At 34.5% G+C, this 20,193-nt stretch overlaps 2 protein-coding genes across 2 annotated transcripts; both read right to left on the minus strand.

Moving 5' to 3' along the window:
- Nucleotides 1-1,451: 1,451 nt before the first annotated feature.
- On the minus strand, nt 1,452-14,824 carry LOC105327966 (germ cell-less protein-like 1). The gene is made up of 14 exons (XM_011428662.4): nt 14,550-14,824; nt 14,135-14,258; nt 13,487-13,583; nt 12,901-12,998; nt 12,639-12,685; nt 12,264-12,395; nt 11,970-12,054; nt 11,646-11,724; nt 11,377-11,517; nt 11,182-11,251; nt 10,977-11,055; nt 5,039-5,184; nt 3,788-3,875; nt 1,452-2,196 (listed from the first exon to the last, which is right to left on the minus strand). The coding sequence occupies exons 1-14, from the start codon at nt 14,762-14,764 to the stop codon at nt 1,681-1,683; spliced, it is 1,917 nt and encodes a 638-aa protein (XP_011426964.3). The 5' UTR covers nt 14,765-14,824; the 3' UTR covers nt 1,452-1,680.
- A 2,267-nt stretch (nt 14,825-17,091) lies between these two features.
- Nucleotides 17,092-18,409, minus strand: LOC105327976 (sex peptide receptor-like). The gene has a single exon (XM_011428680.4). It carries the CDS (start codon nt 18,123-18,125, stop codon nt 17,118-17,120), a length of 1,008 nt encoding a protein of 335 aa, XP_011426982.4. The 5' UTR covers nt 18,126-18,409; the 3' UTR covers nt 17,092-17,117.
- Nucleotides 18,410-20,193: the final 1,784 nt, after the last annotated feature.

Raw genomic sequence — 20,193 nt, forward strand, 5'->3', positions numbered from 1 at the left:
CAGCATCCTTTCACTATAACAGGGCGTTTTGCCTTTTGAGTCAACCACATCTTGCTTTCAATTTTCCTCGGAGGTTCAAAATAATGTGTCTGTTTTATCACCTGTAAAAATTTCCGATAAACGTCGTCCATTAAAATTTTGTAGATTTTAAGAAGTTTGACACGCATTCCAACCCGCAATCGTTTTTAAAGCGCTAAGCATAGCTCATAGCTTTATTAACGTTAGACTTCTACTTCCGGTGCATCAAATACATCATATAAACTGGTTAGGGAAGCAGTTTCAGGGGTTAACGCACATAGTTGCAAGAGCTATTGTAAATCTAATCAAATCTATTCTTTCGAACTACTAGTATGCTTGCACAAAGAAGATTTTCTTTAGAACCAAGCTAGGTTAGCGCTTTTCAGCACTATCAGTACTTTGATTGTTTTCTGTTAATAGATGAGGTATCCATCTTGCACTAACTTTTCGAAGGCCAATGTGTTTCTTAAAAACTGTAAATACTGTCCCCGATGAAATGCCTACTAAATATGCCATTTGCTTAATGGTTAATCGACCATCATTAGTAATGATATCGGTTATTTTTGCAAGTATTGCATCCGTTGAAGCCGAACGAGGTGCTCCAGGATTGTGCTTATCCTTAAGGTCTGTTTGGCCATTTTTGAATTTGCTAACTTACCTGTAAACTTGTCTTAAGGTGGAATAACACACCTGGAAAAAGTCACTCAAATTAACAGGAATTTTTTTTGATAATGAAAGATACAATGATAAATAAACTGTTCAGATGTCAAATAAGCGAAAAATTTAAAATAATTATTCCAGTAAGTAACAACAAAAGCCCCTGCGGGATTTGAACTCGGGATGTACGGATCACAAGTCCGACACTTTATCCACTAGGCTATGGAGAAAGTTACATGTTTCAGTCCATAAAATCCTTCTAATAAAACGAAATGTCGTTTCGATCAGCGGTCAGCCATTTTGTGATGATGTGTTATTCCACCTTAATAACATTCACTTGTTTCCATACACATCACACAATTATTTGAAAATTTCTTTTGAGTCTTTACCTAATATGACATGCTTTTATGCTCTGATTTCGGTCATATTGGGTGATGACTTATCAGTCATATTTTCATATGGTGTCTCGAGTAGGGTTATAAATCAGCTTCTCAAAGGAGTATTCGATGATAAAACGTTGTCAGATACATGGCAATAAACAATATGAACCAAATCATGCGTGAAGAAAAATTCATAAGTCAATTGAACCGAACCCTGTATTTCGTGGAATCTGATTAAAACATTATTTACTGAACGCCCCACGTACGAAGAGAAATTCAGAAATACATGTACATGTACTACTCTAATTACTGTTTTAAATAATTAATTTCAATTAATCAGAGCTGATCAGTTTATACAGACACATACATGTACTCAAACACCACAGACGCACATACTTTAAGGAATTCATATATTTATTTCATTTCAAATTTGAATAATGTTATACGGTCATAATGATGTACACATCTAATGCGTTTTTTCTGCATAGTAAAAGTACATGTAATGGCAAATGGTTTCCCCCTTTAAACACTGTCTGTGTAAAAAAAAATGCATAAATCTTTATAACACCATATAGTCATGAACGTGTAAACCTGGCTTTTGTAAAAATAGATCTATAAGTAATAACTAGAGGATTTCCTCATCATCCGGGTACTTAAGAACACGTTTGGAAGAAGAAGTGACAGACGGAGGGGTTGATGAGGAACCGTTTAGCACTTCACTCTGGTCTTTATCAATGCTATTTTCGCTAGTTTGGGTAGAAGTATTAGGCGACAAAAGTTCAACAGAGGCTGAATTGCTACTGGAAGTCTGAACAACGGTGAGCTTTTTCTTGGAGTCGCCGGCGGCAGCATCCCGGACGACTTTTCCAGTGGTGCAGCGTTTGACCGTGGCGCTGGATAGAGACACGTCCTGCACCAAAGATTTGGCGGCTTTTTCAGCGGGGCACTCTGTCTGCGACTCGGCATTGCACGTGATCACTGGGCGTGTCTGTGACGCAGTATGACGTAATATCCTGGACCGAGCCACGGAGCATATATCGATGTGGTCCGGCTGTGAGGTGGGCTGACCGGTCAATAAGATGTTCATGCTGAGGTATAGCGGGAAAGTAAATGCCTTGTTCACAGTCATGACCAGCGTTTCCTGAAATTACAAAATCCGCGAGTTTAATGGGTTTTTCCACCACATCAGTTTCATTATTTATTCAGAAGCCTTATCAAGCCAACGTTAATGTCTTTTGGGAAATTTGAAAGGAATCACACGTCGATTCTATTTAAGTCTCGTCGATGACAAATGAATAATAACATTTTCACACGATTTCATTGACCTCGGATTACCTCCGGAAAGAAATTTCTTTTTGAACAAAAACATCGGGGTCTGTACTATAGTAAATACATGAGTATTACAGTGAGTAAAATTAAATACCCATAAAATGAGCTCCTATTCAAAGTTTTATAAATACTAGTAAAACAAAGATTATTCATATAAACAAATTCTAAACTTTCGTTTTGTAAATAAATTCTGCAAAGTGCAACAATTTTAGTTATGTAATAAAAAGTATATTTCCAAGTGTTTTAATGGGTTTTTTAAGTTCTATTTTCAATTGTTCTCTGTCTTTGTAGTTGTTATCATATGAGAAAGAATGAAACAGAATAAAGACATCTTTCGACAAGTTGGTTAATACTAGACACAGCATTATTAATAAGGAGGAATGACCGTTTAAAGAATTTATAATTTGGTTAACATTTTATATCTAATTGGATTCCTCCCCCTCTCCCCTAGTTCAATTATTTCCATCAAATGGTAGAAAAAAAATCCTGAAAGGCAAAATCTCTTTCTGGTCCATACCCATTGCCAATACCTTAAGGATGTATGATGGTAAACTATGGAACGCCATAGCTGCCTTATCTACATATAAAATAGCCACATAAGGCAGCTATGGCGTTCCATAGTAAACAAATAAACCATCGGATCTGCCTTACACTTTGACATACATGTATAATATGTTTGGCCATAAACTATTATTAGTCCCCTACTGGTTTTCACCGGAGGGGACTATAGTTTTTTTAATAAAGAAAAAATCCAAAAACTTCAGCTCAAAAATTTCAGTAATTAACTATATACACTGTATTTATACAAAGCTCTTCATCAGCCTTCAAGGAGGTAAATACAGCCTAAAAATGGCTATGACCACTGGGTCCTTGTAATTATTGTTTTGAAAATACATGTTCAAACCAGTCAATGCAAAGCATTACTAAATTTAAAAAAAAAGAAAGAAATATTTTTAATCATTCAAACTAGGCTAGCTGCCAACATATATGTACTAATTTCAAAAATTTAGAGACATTCTTATTCTTCATAGATAATTATTATAGTTGTGTTTAATTCTGAGCTCTTTGTGGCCTGTAACTGGAAATTTTTGTCAGAGATGCATGATTGAGCTAAAAAAAAACCATGATGCTTGACTAAAGTGGGTCGACAAGAAACAATAATATCAGTGACCTTCAGTGTTGATTCATTATTGGTATTTTTATTCTGTTTTATGGTTTAATTAATTTTGATTTGATAGGTGACTGGAGGTAATGAAATTAAACTGAGTTTAGAATTTCCAGACAATCATCAATTGTTCAGTTGTTTACTTGGATAATGTATCTCATTCATCAGCCTCAGTTCTATGATTATATATTCAGAGATGATGCAACATTGAAACAGAGATATGCTGTATAGGTGTTACCTCATCTTTCTGCAGAGAGATCTTCTGGATTTCACTGCTCTTTCTCTCCGTTACTTTACCATCCTTATCAACCGAAGCAATTGTCAGCCTGAAAAAAATCCAACACTTCATCTCTCATACTCTTAATTAGTAACAGCCATGACGCAATCACAGGGGCTTGAGGACGGGTCTGACTTTTTGAATTGATATGGACACTTCCCTTGCTGATGATTTAATATACGAGGGTTGTTCGGAAATTATTGAGACAACGCGGATATTTCCCTTTCTAAGTGACGAATTAGGGTGAAAATTGGCATGAACATTGAAGAAACCTTAACAAATAATTTAAGAAAGTAATATTCAAAAAATGTTTAATATTTTGTTTACAACGGTAGTTAACAAATCAGTGGTCGGGGTACCCGGCGCAAGCATAAACTCGGAGAGTAAGAAAACTAAAACATCGTCTATCTAAGTGTCAGCTTATACTAAAAGATGTTCATTTTGCTATTTATTGTGACTAACTTTTGATTAAGTTTCATTGGTGTTTGAGTTGTAATACGGATATGGTACAGATATATTTACCAAGCAATAGGAATTTGAAAACGACGGTATATGGAAATTTGACGTCAAGGCGGCGCAGCGAATATACATCAAATTGATGGAAATTTCGGAAAAAGACCTTTTAATGCCACCCAATTGCTTTAACAAAAAATATACGATGGCAAGGGATAGAGAACTTCAGTTTATAGTCTTTTTTACTAATTGTTTAGCTAGAATTCAGACAAAGTGACTAAATATCAATTACTTCTTACACACTAACTGATGTCAATAGTTCTAAAATATGTACACAGAATCACTGTAGGAGACATTTCACAGTAATTTGACTTTCGGTTAGAAATGACCCGATTTTTTTCCACAAAAATCAAGAATGGAGGGAATATACGAATGTTGACATCTTGAAATGTAAACAAAAGATGAGAAATGAAGAATTTATTCTAATTTCACTTTGTTTGTTAGGTGTTTAAAGCATTGGATCAATAAGAAGCGTTAAAATGACGTTGCAGTAAGTTTGCGGTTGCGCCGGGTAACTGGGCGATGGCAATTTGGTCAGTTTACCAGTCATGATCTAATCATGCTATGAACAATAAATTTTTTACATTGGTAAACTCTATCCTGGTGTATGTTTCAGTGAAATTTCAAGGGTTTATCTTTTTTCCCAAGAAAATAATAGAAAATGTTTCAATAATTTCCGAACAACCCTCGTATCTTTACCTGTAGGCGAGGTTTTTGAGTTTGTCCAGGCTGGCTGAGTGAGGATTCGGTTGACTGACCGTGTTGCGTTTGATGAAGATGAGGTTGTTGACGTACGTTAGCAGGATATCTACTCCATAGTTATAACCCACCCACCGCCAGCAGTACTAAAAATAACAAGTGAAGACGGGAGTTAGGTCAACTTTCTCAAAACATGGTATTTTTAAAGGGTGCGTCTTTTAACCCCAAGGAACCCCAAGGAACCCCAAGGAAACCCCAAGGAAACCCCAAGGAACCCCAAGGATACCCTAAGGAACCCCAATGATAGAAATTAATAACCATTAATACCCAAGGGGTCTCATTGGAGTTCACGGGTCACCTCTTAGTACCCCAAGGACACCCCAAGGAAACCCTAGGATACCCCTACGAACCCCAATGATAGAAATTATTAACCACTGGAAATCCAGGGGTCTCATTCAAGTCCAAGGCTCACCCCAAGGTACCCCCAATGATAGAAATTAATAACTATTAATACCGAAGGGATCTCACTGGAATCCAAGGGTCACCTCCAAGTATCCAAAGGATACCCCTAGGAACCCCAAGGATACTCATAAGAACCCCAATAATAGAAATTAGTAACAATATAATGATACCCCAGGAATCTCATTGATATCAAGGGTCACCTCAAGGATACCACAAGGATACCACAATGATAAAAATTTATAACTATTGATACCCAAGGATACTCATTGGAGTCTACGGGTCAACTATTGGTACCCCAAGGATACCTGTAGGAAGTTAGGAACCCCAAGGTACCCAAATGATAGAATCTAATAACCACCCCAATGGTTTTACTGTAAAACATATTTCTGATTAATACCGAATGACTCAATGGAATATCATAAAAACATATCTGGGTAACCTTATTTTTAAAAATACTTTATTTTTCAGCTTGTTACCATAGCAACGGTTTTCAGTTTTTATTTTTGAATTCTGAATTGAAAAACCATGATAGTGTGTACCAAAAAACAGAGATTTACAATTATTATTCATATTTAAAGATAAAATCATATTCTGAAATTTCTCTTTAGTTACCATGGAAACACTTTTAAAAGATGTGTTTCCCCATAAGTGTTTTACTTGAAAAATGACAATTTTGTTCAATAATTTATTCATTCCTAAAAGCCCAAGGTTATGTACATTACTTACAATAATATCTCTAATAAGCATTAAAATGTCATTTTTATATCTTTATGCTCTGTTACCATGACAACAGGACCACATAGCAACAAATAAATGTTGTTAGGCTTTATTACTTATTAAAATCTATCAAATTTTAAAGTACGAAGATAATCGGTGACTATGTGTTGCCACCGAATTTTGATTCTTGAATAGAATTGATCTTCATATCAAAATCGATTATGTAAATTGACCTTTTTAACTGATCAATGATTAAAAATTGTTCATCTTGACAACACTATTAACAATGCTTGTGCAAGTTGTGTATACACATCAGGTAAACCATCTTATAATTCAAACTGTTTTCAAGCAATATAGAGAATAGATGAATTCATCTTCCTAAGTCAAGGGTTTCCGATCCCTCCACTACTCGGAGTATGCCAGAAGCACTTGACATAGGGAGATGAAAAGAATTAGGCAATGAAAGGAAGATATGATGGAGCAATGCAAGTTTTGAGGGATATTCTACTTTGAGTTCATTTGCAGCATGTATACTAAGTTTATCTGACTTAAGGTACTTCACTACACCTTCAAATAGTTTCTCAAATCAGCAGAAAATTACTTGATTATGATAGAGAGCATGAAGGATAAGAAATATTAATGTCAAATAGGTGAAAAAATGTGCGATTTTGGATAAAAACGATATTTTAAAAAATTTCTTTTGGTAAACATGAACTAAAGCCACAGGCGGATTCGAACTCATGATCTGCGGTTCACAAGCCTGATACTTTAACCACTAAGCTATGACGATATACATCTGAATGGATTGATACAAAATTTAAAAAACATTATATCGCCATCTTGTGACTAGTGTCTTAAAAAGTATAAGCTTAGGTGTAGTGAAGTACCTTAAGCGGGCTGGATGGTCATTTTAAACTAAATTATTATTAATCTCCTAAAAAAAAGAGCTCTGTATGAAGATATAGTAAACTCTCCGATTTTCAGGTTAAACTTTATGGATATAACCTTTGCTAACTGATAGTTTGAAGCTAAACAATTTACATAAAAATTTATGGAAGATAATTCTCCAGCCTCCTTAATCACTATTCTTTTGAAGTAATTTGAACACTTGAGTGCAGTCATCTTTATTATAAAACTTTATTTTGGAAAAGACAAGAAGTGATTATTGGAGTGTGGAGTGGGGCTATCTCCCCTCCATGGGTGCAACACAATGGATTGACCCATTAGGGGTGCAGAATGTTCACCTGACAGGCACCAAGTTACCTGTTAATTGCAGGTAGACACCCCTTGTATATTCGTAGTAGCTCTTGGACAGGGATTAAAGGGCCAACATCACCCTTTACATGTAGACACAATGGCTTCACCATCACTGTTGCAATATATTTACCTATACCTACATCTCCTTGTTTATTGGGGGTAGACAACCCTCATGAAGTTTGGTTAGCTCCAATGGACTTTTTGTCTGGATTACAAGGGGAATTCAAAGCAAAAGCAGTACACAGTTTAGACCCAAGATCAATCCTTATTAATTGTTGCTGAATTTGTATTGATTAATTATGTTTAATAAAAATGTACATCTGGAGAATCCCTACAGCAAATTGTTTATCAAAACTCAAATTAAAACACAATGAATAGTTTTAGCCCTTTTTCACAAAGATAAAATATGAACTATTATATTACTCTCATTAACTTGTTAAGGTCAGACGACACGTTCCTCAATTTTAGATAACTTTTTCCAGGAATTTGTTAATGGTTTACTACTACTTTGACAAGCTTTCTTGCAAAAAATTAGGGTACCTTACCAGGCATTTCTGCAAAATACTAGAGTATGCAATTTCCTATATAATCTCCTTGAAAATACATTTGAATTGCTGATATAAAAATAAATTCATCTACAGCACAGCGAAATTCTCTAAATTAGAACTTTATCTCCGCCGGGGCGGGGCTTTGAACTCCCAACCTCTAGAACCTATACGCTTTTGGCAGAGCGGCCACGGTTCTAACCACTCGACCATGTACACACATAACCAAATTCAAGTAAATTTTGATCATTTTTAAAGTAATTATAAAATTAATATTTTTTATTGGAACTCTTTATTACGAGGAGATACAAAAAAGATTCTCGAGGAACGTGTCGTCTGACCTTAAGTCATAGACATGTAGGCCATTGATTGTTAATTGATGATATCAAACAATTTTATTAATACTCTCTCTCTCTCTCTCCCCCTCTCTCTCTCTCTTCCTCTCTCTTACTTAAAATCCTTAAAAAAAGGGTTTTTTTTATAAGACAATAAAAAAATTTAAATAAAATTACAAGGAGAAAGAATAATAAAAAGTATATACCAGCCTGGTTGTATTTGAGGTACATTAAACTTATGATGTGCATAAAAATCAAAGGAAAAGAGGATGCAAAAACTTGGAAAATATGTTTCAAAAAATGCTGTTTAAAAAACTGAACTTGATTTATTTTACAACGATTAATAAGCAAGTTTTACAACTTATATTAATATCTCTCGTTGGCACGGATGTTAGCGCGAGGGGTCATTGGTGTGGGAAGAAGCCGGAGTACCCGGAGAGAACACATGTGTCCAAGCGGGCGACCGCTATACCCTATCACATACAACCACTGTCGATCACTGGGATCGAACCCAGGTTGCAGCGGTGAAAAGCATGTGCAAGGAGTGCTGTTTACTGTGTATATAGGTAAAATCTCAGCCCTTAGTCTAACTTGCGAAAAAAATACCCCCCCCCCCCCACTACATAGTAGAACTTAACATACTAAACTAAAAATTAGGATTAAAAAAAACCACATTGATTTATATCAACCATTTTAAGATTTTTAAAGCTTAAACAGATATCATCAGTAAATAACTTGTGTAAAAAGACCCAGAGCTAGTTGTTCCTTTTTCCTAAAAGGAGTCATTCAAATACTCAATGCACCTTGTTTTAGTTTATCAATTTAGGTAATACTAAGTACATGTAAATACCATACAATTGGAGTGTTGTTCGAGTACATTAGAGTATATTTAAGGTTCTTTTGGTTAACATTTTTTTGAGAATGTCATTTTTTTCATGTGTGTTTATCAAATACTGGAAACCAATTAACTTTTACTTGCGGGCAAGAATTTTTCAAGAGGTCCCGGGAACATCATCCTCACAAATATTTCTTGCTAAGAATCAGTCCTTGCCCTATAGGTGTAAGAACAACACAGTTGTAGATTAAGGTTGATCGCAAAAATAAGTCACCATAGATGAGTTTATCTTAGGTTATTTGGGAAATAAAGTTGTCACTAATAGGCATTGAAAAACAATGCATATAAAGCATATGATGTATTATGGTCTCCAATTGAACCAAATTACACAGAGTATTAATGGTATACACTAAGTGCCCTGGTGTATCAAAGGTCATAAATGTATGGATGTATCATTGGAGTTCCAAAGGGTTCCTTGGGATACTTAGTGATGACCTATCAAGTGTTTTAAATTTGTATTATTAGGGTATCCTTTTCTATGGTGTATTAAGATTTATAAGTCTGTTTTATTAGGGTATATTTTAGAGTTTCTTGGGATTTCCGTGGGGTTCCCTAGGCTTTTTAGAGGTAAGTCTGGGATACCAATGAGTCCCCTGGGGGTTCCATTAGGTTCTATGGGGTATCAACTTTTATGAATCTGTATCAAAAGGGTATCATTTAAGTTCCATGGGGTATCCATGGGGTTCCGTGGGATACCTTATGGTGTTTGGGATATCAAAAAGACCCCAAGGTGTATCAAGAGATATAAAATTGTGTTATTAGGGTATCCTTAGGGTTCCTTAGGATATCCAAAGTTATAAAATTTAAATTACTGGTGTACTGGTATCCTTGGAGTTCCTTGAAGTATCTGTAGGATGTGTAAGGGATAACAATGAGTCCCAAGGGGTATCAAGAATTTTAAATTTGTATTATTAGGGTATCCTTGGGGTAATTTTGGGGTTCCTTGAGATATCTTTGGGGTTCTATGGTGTATCAAGAATTGTGATTCTGTATTATTGGGGTATTCGTGGAGTTCCTTGGGATATCCCTGTGGTTCTTACAGGTGTGTCTGGAAAGTCAATGAGTCCCCAGGGGTATCAAGAGTTTTAATTTTGTATTATTAGAGAATCCTTTGGGTTCTATGGTGTATCAGAAGTTATAAATCTGTATTATTAGGGTATCCTTGGAGTTCCTTGGATATCCATGGGATTCCCTGGGGTTCTTAGAGGCGGGTCTTGGATACTAATGAGTCACCAGGGGTACCAAGAGTTTAAATTTTTTATCATTAGGGTATCCTTGAGGTTCCTTTGGGTTCTATGGTGTATCAAGAGTTATAAATCTGTATTATTTCGGCATCTTTGGGGTTCCTTGGGGTATCCATGGGGTATCCTTGGGGTGCCGAGGGGTGACCCTTGCACTCTAATGAGACCCCCTAGGGTATTAATAGTAATTAAATCCTATAATTGGGGTTCCTTGGGGTATCCTTGGGGTTAAAAGACGTGCCGTTTTTAAACATTTTTACACTTATTCAATTATTAAAATCTCTAAATGAATAATTTTTGCAAGTAAATAAGTCTCTAGAACTGCGATACAGTAATGTATCTAAGTATATTGTAACTTTGAGCCAATATTGCTTTCAATAAATATTGTAGATATCGTAAGTACATTTAATTGCAGCAATAAATGAACACACAACAAAATCCAATAGACAGTAAATTAAACTTATTAATAAAATTAACTACATATACCTCTCCCTCACACTTGAGTAGTCTTCCACATCTTAGGGAGGTTTTATTGAAATAATTTTCATCTGGAATTTCCTCTGGGCTGTTGAATGTAACAAATAAAAAGTGTAAACTACAAACATTGTTTAAGCATTAAGTTATTTTAAATTTTAATGATAACCAATGCTCCTTTTGTAAAAAAAATAACCAAGAATAGATATCCTTTTACCCCTTGTCTTTGGACTGTTCCAATTTCAACATTTTCCTCCACATTCCATGGTAAAGTGGTTTGATCCAATCTAAAAGGAACATCAGGGATTTAATATGGAAATATTTTAATCAAAATTTTACTATTAATCGGATTCTTTTAAAAGATTTTCTTTGTCAAATTTTTGGTTCTGTGGAATCCATGCTCCCTACTGACCCAGATTGACGATCCTGTCCTGTTCAAGAATGAGTAGAGAGTCCAGGTCTATGACGATGTGCTGCCATCTTATGTGGCTAAAGGCCGGCAAGTATGTCTGTCCCGTTGTTGTCTCTAGAAAACAGTCGGGTTCTTCTGTTCCTACAAATGAAACAGAGCTCTGGTAGACTTTATCTAATTCAATTTAACACAAATATTTGTGTTAATTTATATATATAACATGTGTTTGCAGTTTTCAACCATGTTTATTGTTTTTCCAGCACACTTACTTTTAAAGTAATCATCAATACTTGACAACATTGATTTGTAATCACCACACCAAGTTGTATTCTCTTTCAGAAAAATCCACTGCAAAAAAGAAATGATGTTTAGTTATTGTGTTTTTAATCCATATATCCATTTTGGTAGCATTTGAGGTACATAAATGCAACAGTACTAGTACGTGAAATGCATTCATATAATGAATAATCACACAAAATGTGAAAAAAAACATTTTTTTATCAATTTATGATAATGAGAATGAAAAAATCTCCTCTTCTTTGAACCATGATGAAGTAATTAAATAACATGACATTTTGTTCTTATGGACTTACCCGTTTGAGAACTGAGTATATATCCATTTCAACTTGCATAACAAACAGTTTAGGATCTCCAATCAGGTTCATCATCATATCAACACTGTATTCAAGGAAAAGAACATTTTCATGTGTCCAGTAACTATTTCTTGAAATTCAATGTTTATAATAGGAAATCGGCATCCTTGGATTCTTTTGAATGGCATCAACATCCACTTTATATAATTGTAACATACTGTTTACATATTCAAAATATATTCAAACTGAGACTAGTGATTTTTAATGTTGTTGCCCTTATAAACTTGAAATCACCTTAGCTGTTTAAAGAGGTCAAGGTCAGATGAGGTCAGAATATTGGTCAGCAGCCAGTTATAGCACTCCTCCTTTAGGTTCTCCACATCGTACCTACAGCAGGCTTCGTAGTAACTGCACACAGTATCACCACTGTAAATGGACACCAAGCAATTCTAACTTTCAGTTAAAATTTCAAGTAATGAATGATTATTATCTTAATTTAACCAAAAAAAGAGGAAAATGTACAAAAACAAATATGCATGAATTTTTGCCCAAATGAAACAGGCTTTTTCTTTTAAAGTAGCAGCAGAAAGAATAAATGAAATAGAAAATCTTACACATGGAATGTTACAGCACATAAGTGAGTGTTTCTGTATAGAGACAAACTCTCACCTGATTGTGTTGCTCATCAAGGTCAAACACTGCTGTTTTAGGCCATCCTGAAACATACACAGATTGAGGCAAATTGAGTTTGCTGATGTCAAACTATTAAGTCCATGAAGATTTCAAGTTTATTGTTACCAGGATGTAGATTTACTCATTCTCATATATTTTATTGCAACAGTTTGCAAATTTATAAAGAAAATATGTTAATTTCCAAGCACAAAATATAGAGTAGCAACACAAAATAGCATTATAACAGGAAGAGACTGACCAGCTGTAGGAGAAATGCTGCAGCCAGGACCCCTATCACCTCCACAGGCTTGATGAACACGTAATCTCTGTACAGGGAGCCAAAGGCTGTTTTAAGAGCTGCAAATATACAAGTTTCATTTGCAATACATCGAAATCTTTTTATAATATGTAATGTACTGAATGCATGATAATCTTTTGTAAGGACCATGGCTGTTATTAATGCTACAAATTAACCAAATTTCAAAGTTTCTAACTTACAATCTCTAATAAAAATCCTTACGCCCGTATCCTTTTGCCTTATCTTAATCATCTCTGCTTAGAGCTAGAATTTCTATTTTCCAATGTGTGGTTTGATGTTCAAAATCAAAACTTTATTCAAATACAATTTTATTTTATTTTTTTAATTCAATTTGTTCCCAGAGATTGAAAAAAAAACAGACTTGAAACTACATTTATTACAAATGTAAGGTATATGTTGTTCAGAACTACAGTACCGGTAACTTCAGTTCTCGTAACATGTTGTGCAATATATCCTCAAAAATACCATACATGGATGTACCGCCATATGAACCACATGACCTTTATGTCTTGTTCTGATGTGTTACCTAAGTTGTCAATAGCTGGGTCTGGAATCTGTAAGTCAATCTCGGATAACAGAGACTCTCGCCAGGAACCATTAAACATACAGGCAAAGTAGGGAGACTGAAAAATCAATGAAAAATGTACATACATGTATCATTTTAGAAACACCAAAGCTATAGTCTAGAGTACCTGAAATTATAAAAACCCAAAATCTAGAATTATCAAATATGGAGTTTAACCCAATGATTAAGATAATGATATGGACTGTACAGTAGAGTTCCCTAATGTTCTCTCAAGATTAGTTTAGTACATGTAAAACTATATTGACCTTTATCACAGCCTTATGCACAATTCTTAACTCTTCAAGCTGTAATTAACTCTACATACAGTGTATCAATTTTGTAATGTATGGTACAATACATTTCATCAGTGGTTATTTTTATAATATATTTAATCGTACAATTGATGAAAATATCTGTATATTATGATTATAAGTAAAAAGGAATCATTCTTTGAATATTATGAGATGATTAATTAAGTATGCTCAGGGTACAGCCTTTTGGGCATCATTGGATTTGATTACCTACGATTGTATTTGATCACCTCATAATACTCAAATAATCTTATTCCTTAAATAAATAATTTTGTACATGCAGGATTTTATACCTTACCTGAGACAAGTAAATTTTGTGCAGATTCCATTCTTGTCCAAGTGCATATATTTTGATATCACTATTTTCACCATCAAGAAATAATGTTTGATAAATGTATTTGGATGTTGATTTCAGACGTTTTCTGCAAAATAAATACACATAACAAACTAGCTTATAGGTTTAATAATACATAAACTTGTAAACGTTGGTCACATGTCCTATGTAGCAGCATAGGCATAAATAACATTGTAACATGTATAAATTATTTATGTCTCTGTTATTATTATATGTTATTTATGACATGTCTCTGGTAGCACAAGCTGCAAAAGTGATTTTACAGCCAAATGTCCCCCGTGTGTCGTATGCGCCTTCTATAACAATATCATTCGATTTTTTAAACACAAAACGCGTGTCTTTATATTCACAATCTAACCTTTTTGGTGTGTGTATATCTGACAGCGGGGCTAAGCCAACTTCAAATTTACTTCCAGTTCCAGTTCCAGGGCTTTCGCCTGCTTGAGAACTCGCCTCCTCCTTATCAGAACTCTGTGCACTGTCCGTATCATTTTCAAGTTTCCTTTTAGTACCCCTTTTATCAGATGCACTACAAAAATGCTTCGAAAATTTGCTACTAAATTTGTTACCCATTAAAAATTGAATACACACTCGGAATACGCTGTAAACATTGAACGTGAAATTGTCAACATCCGGTTAAGAACGACAACTCTTGCAATAACCCCCCCCCCTCAAAAAAAAATATCATTTCGTAAAGGGGGGGGTGGGTGGGTGGTTATTAATCAAACTGAAAAAATAAATCTTGTGTATATATTATACTGCACGAAATAATTCACCACCTTTAAAATGTTGTGTCAGGTAGAAACATTGAATTGTTATGTTATTGTATAGAGTTAATATACATGAAAGTTATATTTTTCACCTATTTATTTTATTTATTTGCACCCACTATTATAGCGGTCTGTACCTCCAGGTCTGAAAAAAATTCGGATGGACGACCTGGTGGCAGTATAGGACGTCAGAATTGACGCTATTTTTATGATTTATTCAAAATCAGTCAAGATATTTTACTTATCTTTTTGAATAGAAAACATAGAGGGACACGTAATTAAACAAGGTACATATTTTTGTCGAAGATTCATTTTTGTCATTTATTGGTCTTGGAGATATGCACATTTCTGATGAAAATAAATTGAGCATGCTCAATGTTTTTTGAAAAACTGTCTAAAAACAAGCTGTTTAAGCTAAAAATGAGAAAATGACGAAAAAAGGTCTTAATCATGATGCCATATAGGCCTACTTTAAAACATATATAAACACTTGGATCAAAATAAAAATCATGTAAAAAAAATTTCACATGTATAGGCCTATTTGAAAACAAATTAAAATGATGTTCATTAATTATAGGGGGGCATTTAATAAACCCTTGTGATGCACGGTACTATATAATTAGTATATAGTCCTTTTTCTGTATACATGAACGAAATAATATGAACTTGTTAAAAGAAGGATTATGTCGTGCAACCTTGATTTTTAAAAATATCGTATTATGATGCAAAAATCGTCTCAACGTCAACATTGCCAGCTTCCTCCAGGGTCAGCATACATGTACATGTTACATGTACACTGGACCAGTTTTTACGCCTACGGATGATTGCTTTGTTTTGTTTTTCTTTAAATTTAAAGAATATCATTGAAAACATTGTATTTTTTTAATTACATGATCACCTCCTTATATATGCAGTTATTTATTTATTTTTTTAGTCGAGTGAATTTTTAAAAAGACTCCCCCATAATAAGTTTGATGATTTATGATGAATCATCGATTAGTGATGCATAATTTTAAAGCTGCTTGGTCCGATTTTATATCAAATTTTGTGCACGTTTATAAACGATGGTTATGCTAAGTATATGTATAATAATAGACAATGCAGTAGTTTTCCCAGTCAATTAAGCCAAATTTCAATGAAAAAAAATATGTACAAATTTGTTAACAAAACAAACGACATAAAAGGGTATCACTTTATTTCGCCTCATGTCAAAATTCACCCCTGACGTCAAGACTGGTATGGTTGTACGACTTTTGACATTGCTATTATTATAAAGGTAGTAATGTTCAGGCAAATTACAAATAAACATGGTTTTATAGACCTAATGAGAGTATATCGATCGAGTACGAAGTCCAAGGTTGATATCAAAAGGTTGATATCAAAATGCTATAATTGTTTTATCATAATAAATCAAAAACTAATTCTCTTGAAAAAAAAATAGCAGTAAAATATTTAGTTCAGGCACGTAGCATCGTTTTTGAAAGTGGGGGGGGGGGGGGGGGGGCAGGCTCATCCAGCCCCCCCCCCCCTCCGATGCTACGTGCCTGTAGTTCATAATGTACTAGTATATGTGTGTTAATTTCGCTATTGTGATGTGACAAAGTCGTACACGCCAAAACCAGAATTTTGTAATGAAAATTTATTTTTAGTATATTGTGAGGCTTATAAATTATATATATTTTTAGTATAGTAACATTTATAGAACGATCACGTGATAGCAATCAACCAATCATACGATTTTAAAATGATATAATTTACGTGTGAATAGTGGAGAGCAACTAAACAGAATCAAAGATATCATGCTGTAGATTTGCCAAGCAGAATTGCATCAACAAAGTGAATTATTTATTTTACCTTATTACGTATTTTCCTGATAACTTAAAGTTACAAAAGTTTTTTATTTAAATTATAAGTCACACTAAACTTACATGTAAATATTTCATGCAGATAAAAAAGAAAAAAAACCAACAAAAAAACAAACTTTCATGTGTTTTTAAAATATTTTTTCCAGATAAAATCTATGTGAGATGGTCATACATTCGATCATAGTTATATTTTTTACGAACTTTCAAATGAACTTGATATGAAATTTTAAATATAATCAAAATCAATAGAAGTCCCATTAAAAAATTTATTATAATTTTTTATCAAAGATGTTAAATTCTTCTTCGACAAAACATAGAACAACAAGCTTGACGGAATTTCTTATTCAGAACAAGGTAAACCCAGAAATTGCTGAGATAATTCAGGAATCGCAGCACGTATAGCGTAAACGATATATAAAAGACGTTTGTTATGAGGAAGCTGATTGGCTTCTCTGTGACCCCCACGTAGTATTGAAGACAGAAGAAAACTGTGAATGGTATTTCTGTCAATAAATAAATGAAAGTAAGAGCGCAGACGATTTTCACAGATCGTATGAATTTCGGAGAAGGGTCGACGATGCCGTTCTTTCTTACAAGTTTGTAGCAGAAAAATGAATTGGTACACAGAAGTACAACAATGGGGATGAGATGAACGCAAATGGATCGCACTAACCGATCGTCGTTTTCCAAATACATGACGAAATCGTCTTCTTTTTTTCTTCTAAGAGCACAATAGAAAATATCGTGGTCTTTTGGTTTTCCGTAATAGATTTTAGCCGACATATCGTAATTATCGGTGACATAGTGAGGAAACGTAAACAGAATGGCTGTCACGTAAACCAGAAACGTTGCAAATAGCAGCCTACCAGTGGTTAGCATGTTCTTAGCCTGCAATGGAAAACGCACCAGTAAAAATTTCACAACTCCCAGACACACCATTAGCCATATTGAGACCATGTTGAACGTGATGGAGACGCTTGTTCCGTATTTGTACGTCACACACAGGAAATGGACCTGGTTCTCGGTGAATGAACCCGAGGAATGATTATGTAGTACCAGAGCGAACCAATACGATATCATCAGCAAAATCACACTTGCCGCATCTGCTATTGCCATCCCAATAAGAATCACATTGATGCCAAAGTACATTTTTTTCCCTAGAAAAACCGCAACGACGAAAATATTGCTCTGAACCACGACCAACTGCAAAATAGCAGGAACCAAGTTAAGATACACCGGAAGACCGCTGGGAAACCAGTTGAATTTAGCGTAGTTTGTTTGGATAGCCATTGTAGGCATTTGGAATGCAAATACTGGACTCTCGCGTTTCCAAATATAGAGAAAATTGCTTCATTCCTACGCATGCAGCGTTGGTTTGCCGACCCTTTATATATATAATTACTTACTTTCATTTAATTTCGATGATGTGTCATTAAGTATGATTTGCCATTAACCGTTATGAACCCGAGGCCAGAATTGAATGGGCACATGGGAGCAGTTGGAGCAAAATACCGCGAACAGGTGTAACGGAAATAGGTTTACTATGTTACATTTATGACCACTACAGCATAAGTGCAACGTTTTGCAACTGTCATGTTATAAATTTTGAATTTACCGGGTGGCAGTAAATACAAAATTTACATATTTACTGCCACCCGGTAAATTCAAAATTTACAACATGACACAACAGCAGAAGCAACGGTGTTAAAAGAAACAACAAAACCTTTCTTAAAGCATTTACACACCATTCATTACAAATTTGCGTTATTTTACCGAGAATTTATTATTTTGTCTTTTGCCAAGATCCAATACTATGGTCCACTCTTTTTAGTGTATATTTATAGATCACAAGTTCCCGTGAAAATACATCTTTCCGAAGTTTTACCTTTACCGCAGGTAGATATCCATATGTATTGTAGTAAGCGTTTTTGAAATCTAACATTTAACTTGTCCATCTTTCGCTTATCCCTATATGCTTTCGTTAACTCGTGGAAAATCAATTAAAATTTTCGACTTGTTATCCCAGTCGAGATTTACGGTACTTGATTATGTACATGTATAGCGCGATATCTCATAAAGAATAATATTTACATCTACCAAGTATTATTCCCTCTATTTCTTACGGAAACTCATAGTTAATTAATAGCTCTATAGAAACAGCCAGACTGAAATTTACACGCACAATTTATCGATTGGTCGAAATCTACAGCGGCTGAAACTGACAGGACAGATATCGACACGCCCTGTTTATCGATTGGTCCAAACCTACAGCGACCTAGGAAAAGTCATGGACTCACGAAATAATCATGACGATGTCAGCCTCAAAGTCTCACAGGAGACGATTAGGCCGTTTCTTTTACCTAACATACTTACGTACATTAACAGTTATTTAGTGAATATTACTTACTTTTCATAATCAATTTATCAATTAGCTAAAAGAAAGATGTTAATATATATAAACAATCAAAAGCTTTCTTTGATGATTCAAGCGGGATATGAAGATATAGCGATCATTGCGGTTAAAATTTGCATAACCCGCTAATGCGGGTTAATGATTTTTTTTGCAATGTCGCTACCTTCATATCCCGAATGAATCACCAGAGAAAGCTTTTTATTGTTTAAATGACTGATTTGATGACCGGAGGCAAGTCACGCAAAGGTTATAAAATACATGTACGACAAAATACAACGCAAACCCGAAAGTAAAAAAACAATAATATTTAAAATGAATCATTTTTTTTCCGATATAGAAATGATTGTTTTTACATGCATTTACATTTACTTGTAGAAACATATATGTAGAATACATAATGATTGTAGTTCATTTTAATGTAATGCATACACTTATCCCCGCTTATGTTTCTACTAATGAAATTTAATAATGACATGAATATCTATATTATTAACTATTAACACACGTCTCTTTATCTGTGAAATACACTGGTAAAAAGTCTGATCAATCGTTAAAAACACGAACACTATCCAGACAATCCCAGCACGCTTTCCATCAATTAAAAAAAATAAAAAATATGAAGCAATTCCAGGACATCTCCGCCACGTTACCTTTATTGGTGCCAATCGCATTTTTGAATAAAGAATGAATGTTGACGATACAAAGCCTGAGCTTTATTTCGTACGTTTTCCCAAGTACTAAACTTAGTATTCTGTGCTTATTTGAATTGATTCGTGGTTGGTTAACTACGATGGCAAATTTGACTAGCGGCTAGAACCAGTAGTCAATTTGATTAACTGTCTAGTGGTTACATGTACCCCCACCTTGGCTTCAGAGCGCTGGGTTGCTAAAGATTTGGAAAGTTCTAAGGGTTTTTTCCTATGAGAAAAACCGAGAACCTATTTTGCCCTCCCT

This window comes from Magallana gigas, chromosome 2 (assembly GCF_963853765.1).
Source record: "Magallana gigas chromosome 2, xbMagGiga1.1, whole genome shotgun sequence".
In the NCBI taxonomy this organism is placed as follows: domain Eukaryota; kingdom Metazoa; phylum Mollusca; class Bivalvia; order Ostreida; family Ostreidae; genus Magallana; species Magallana gigas.

What these genes read in the sequence shown, in the direction of transcription:
- LOC105327966 (XM_011428662.4), bottom strand. Translation starts at nt 14,764, where the DNA reads ATGGGTAACAAATTTAGTAGCAAATTTTCGAAGCATTTTTGTAGTGCA. An exon ending in GACCTCTTTAAACAGCTAAG is followed by an intron (nt 12,055 to 12,263) that starts GTGATTTCAAGT and finishes CCTTGAATACAG; the next exon opens with TGTTGATATGATGATGAACC. An exon ending in TACTCAAGTGTGAGGGAGAG is followed by an intron (nt 5,185 to 10,976) that starts GTATATGTAGTT and finishes TGTTATTTTTAG; the next exon opens with TACTGCTGGCGGTGGGTGGG.
- LOC105327976 (XM_011428680.4), bottom strand. Translation starts at nt 18,125, where the DNA reads ATGCCTACAATGGCTATCCAAACAAACTACGCTAAATTCAACTGGTTT.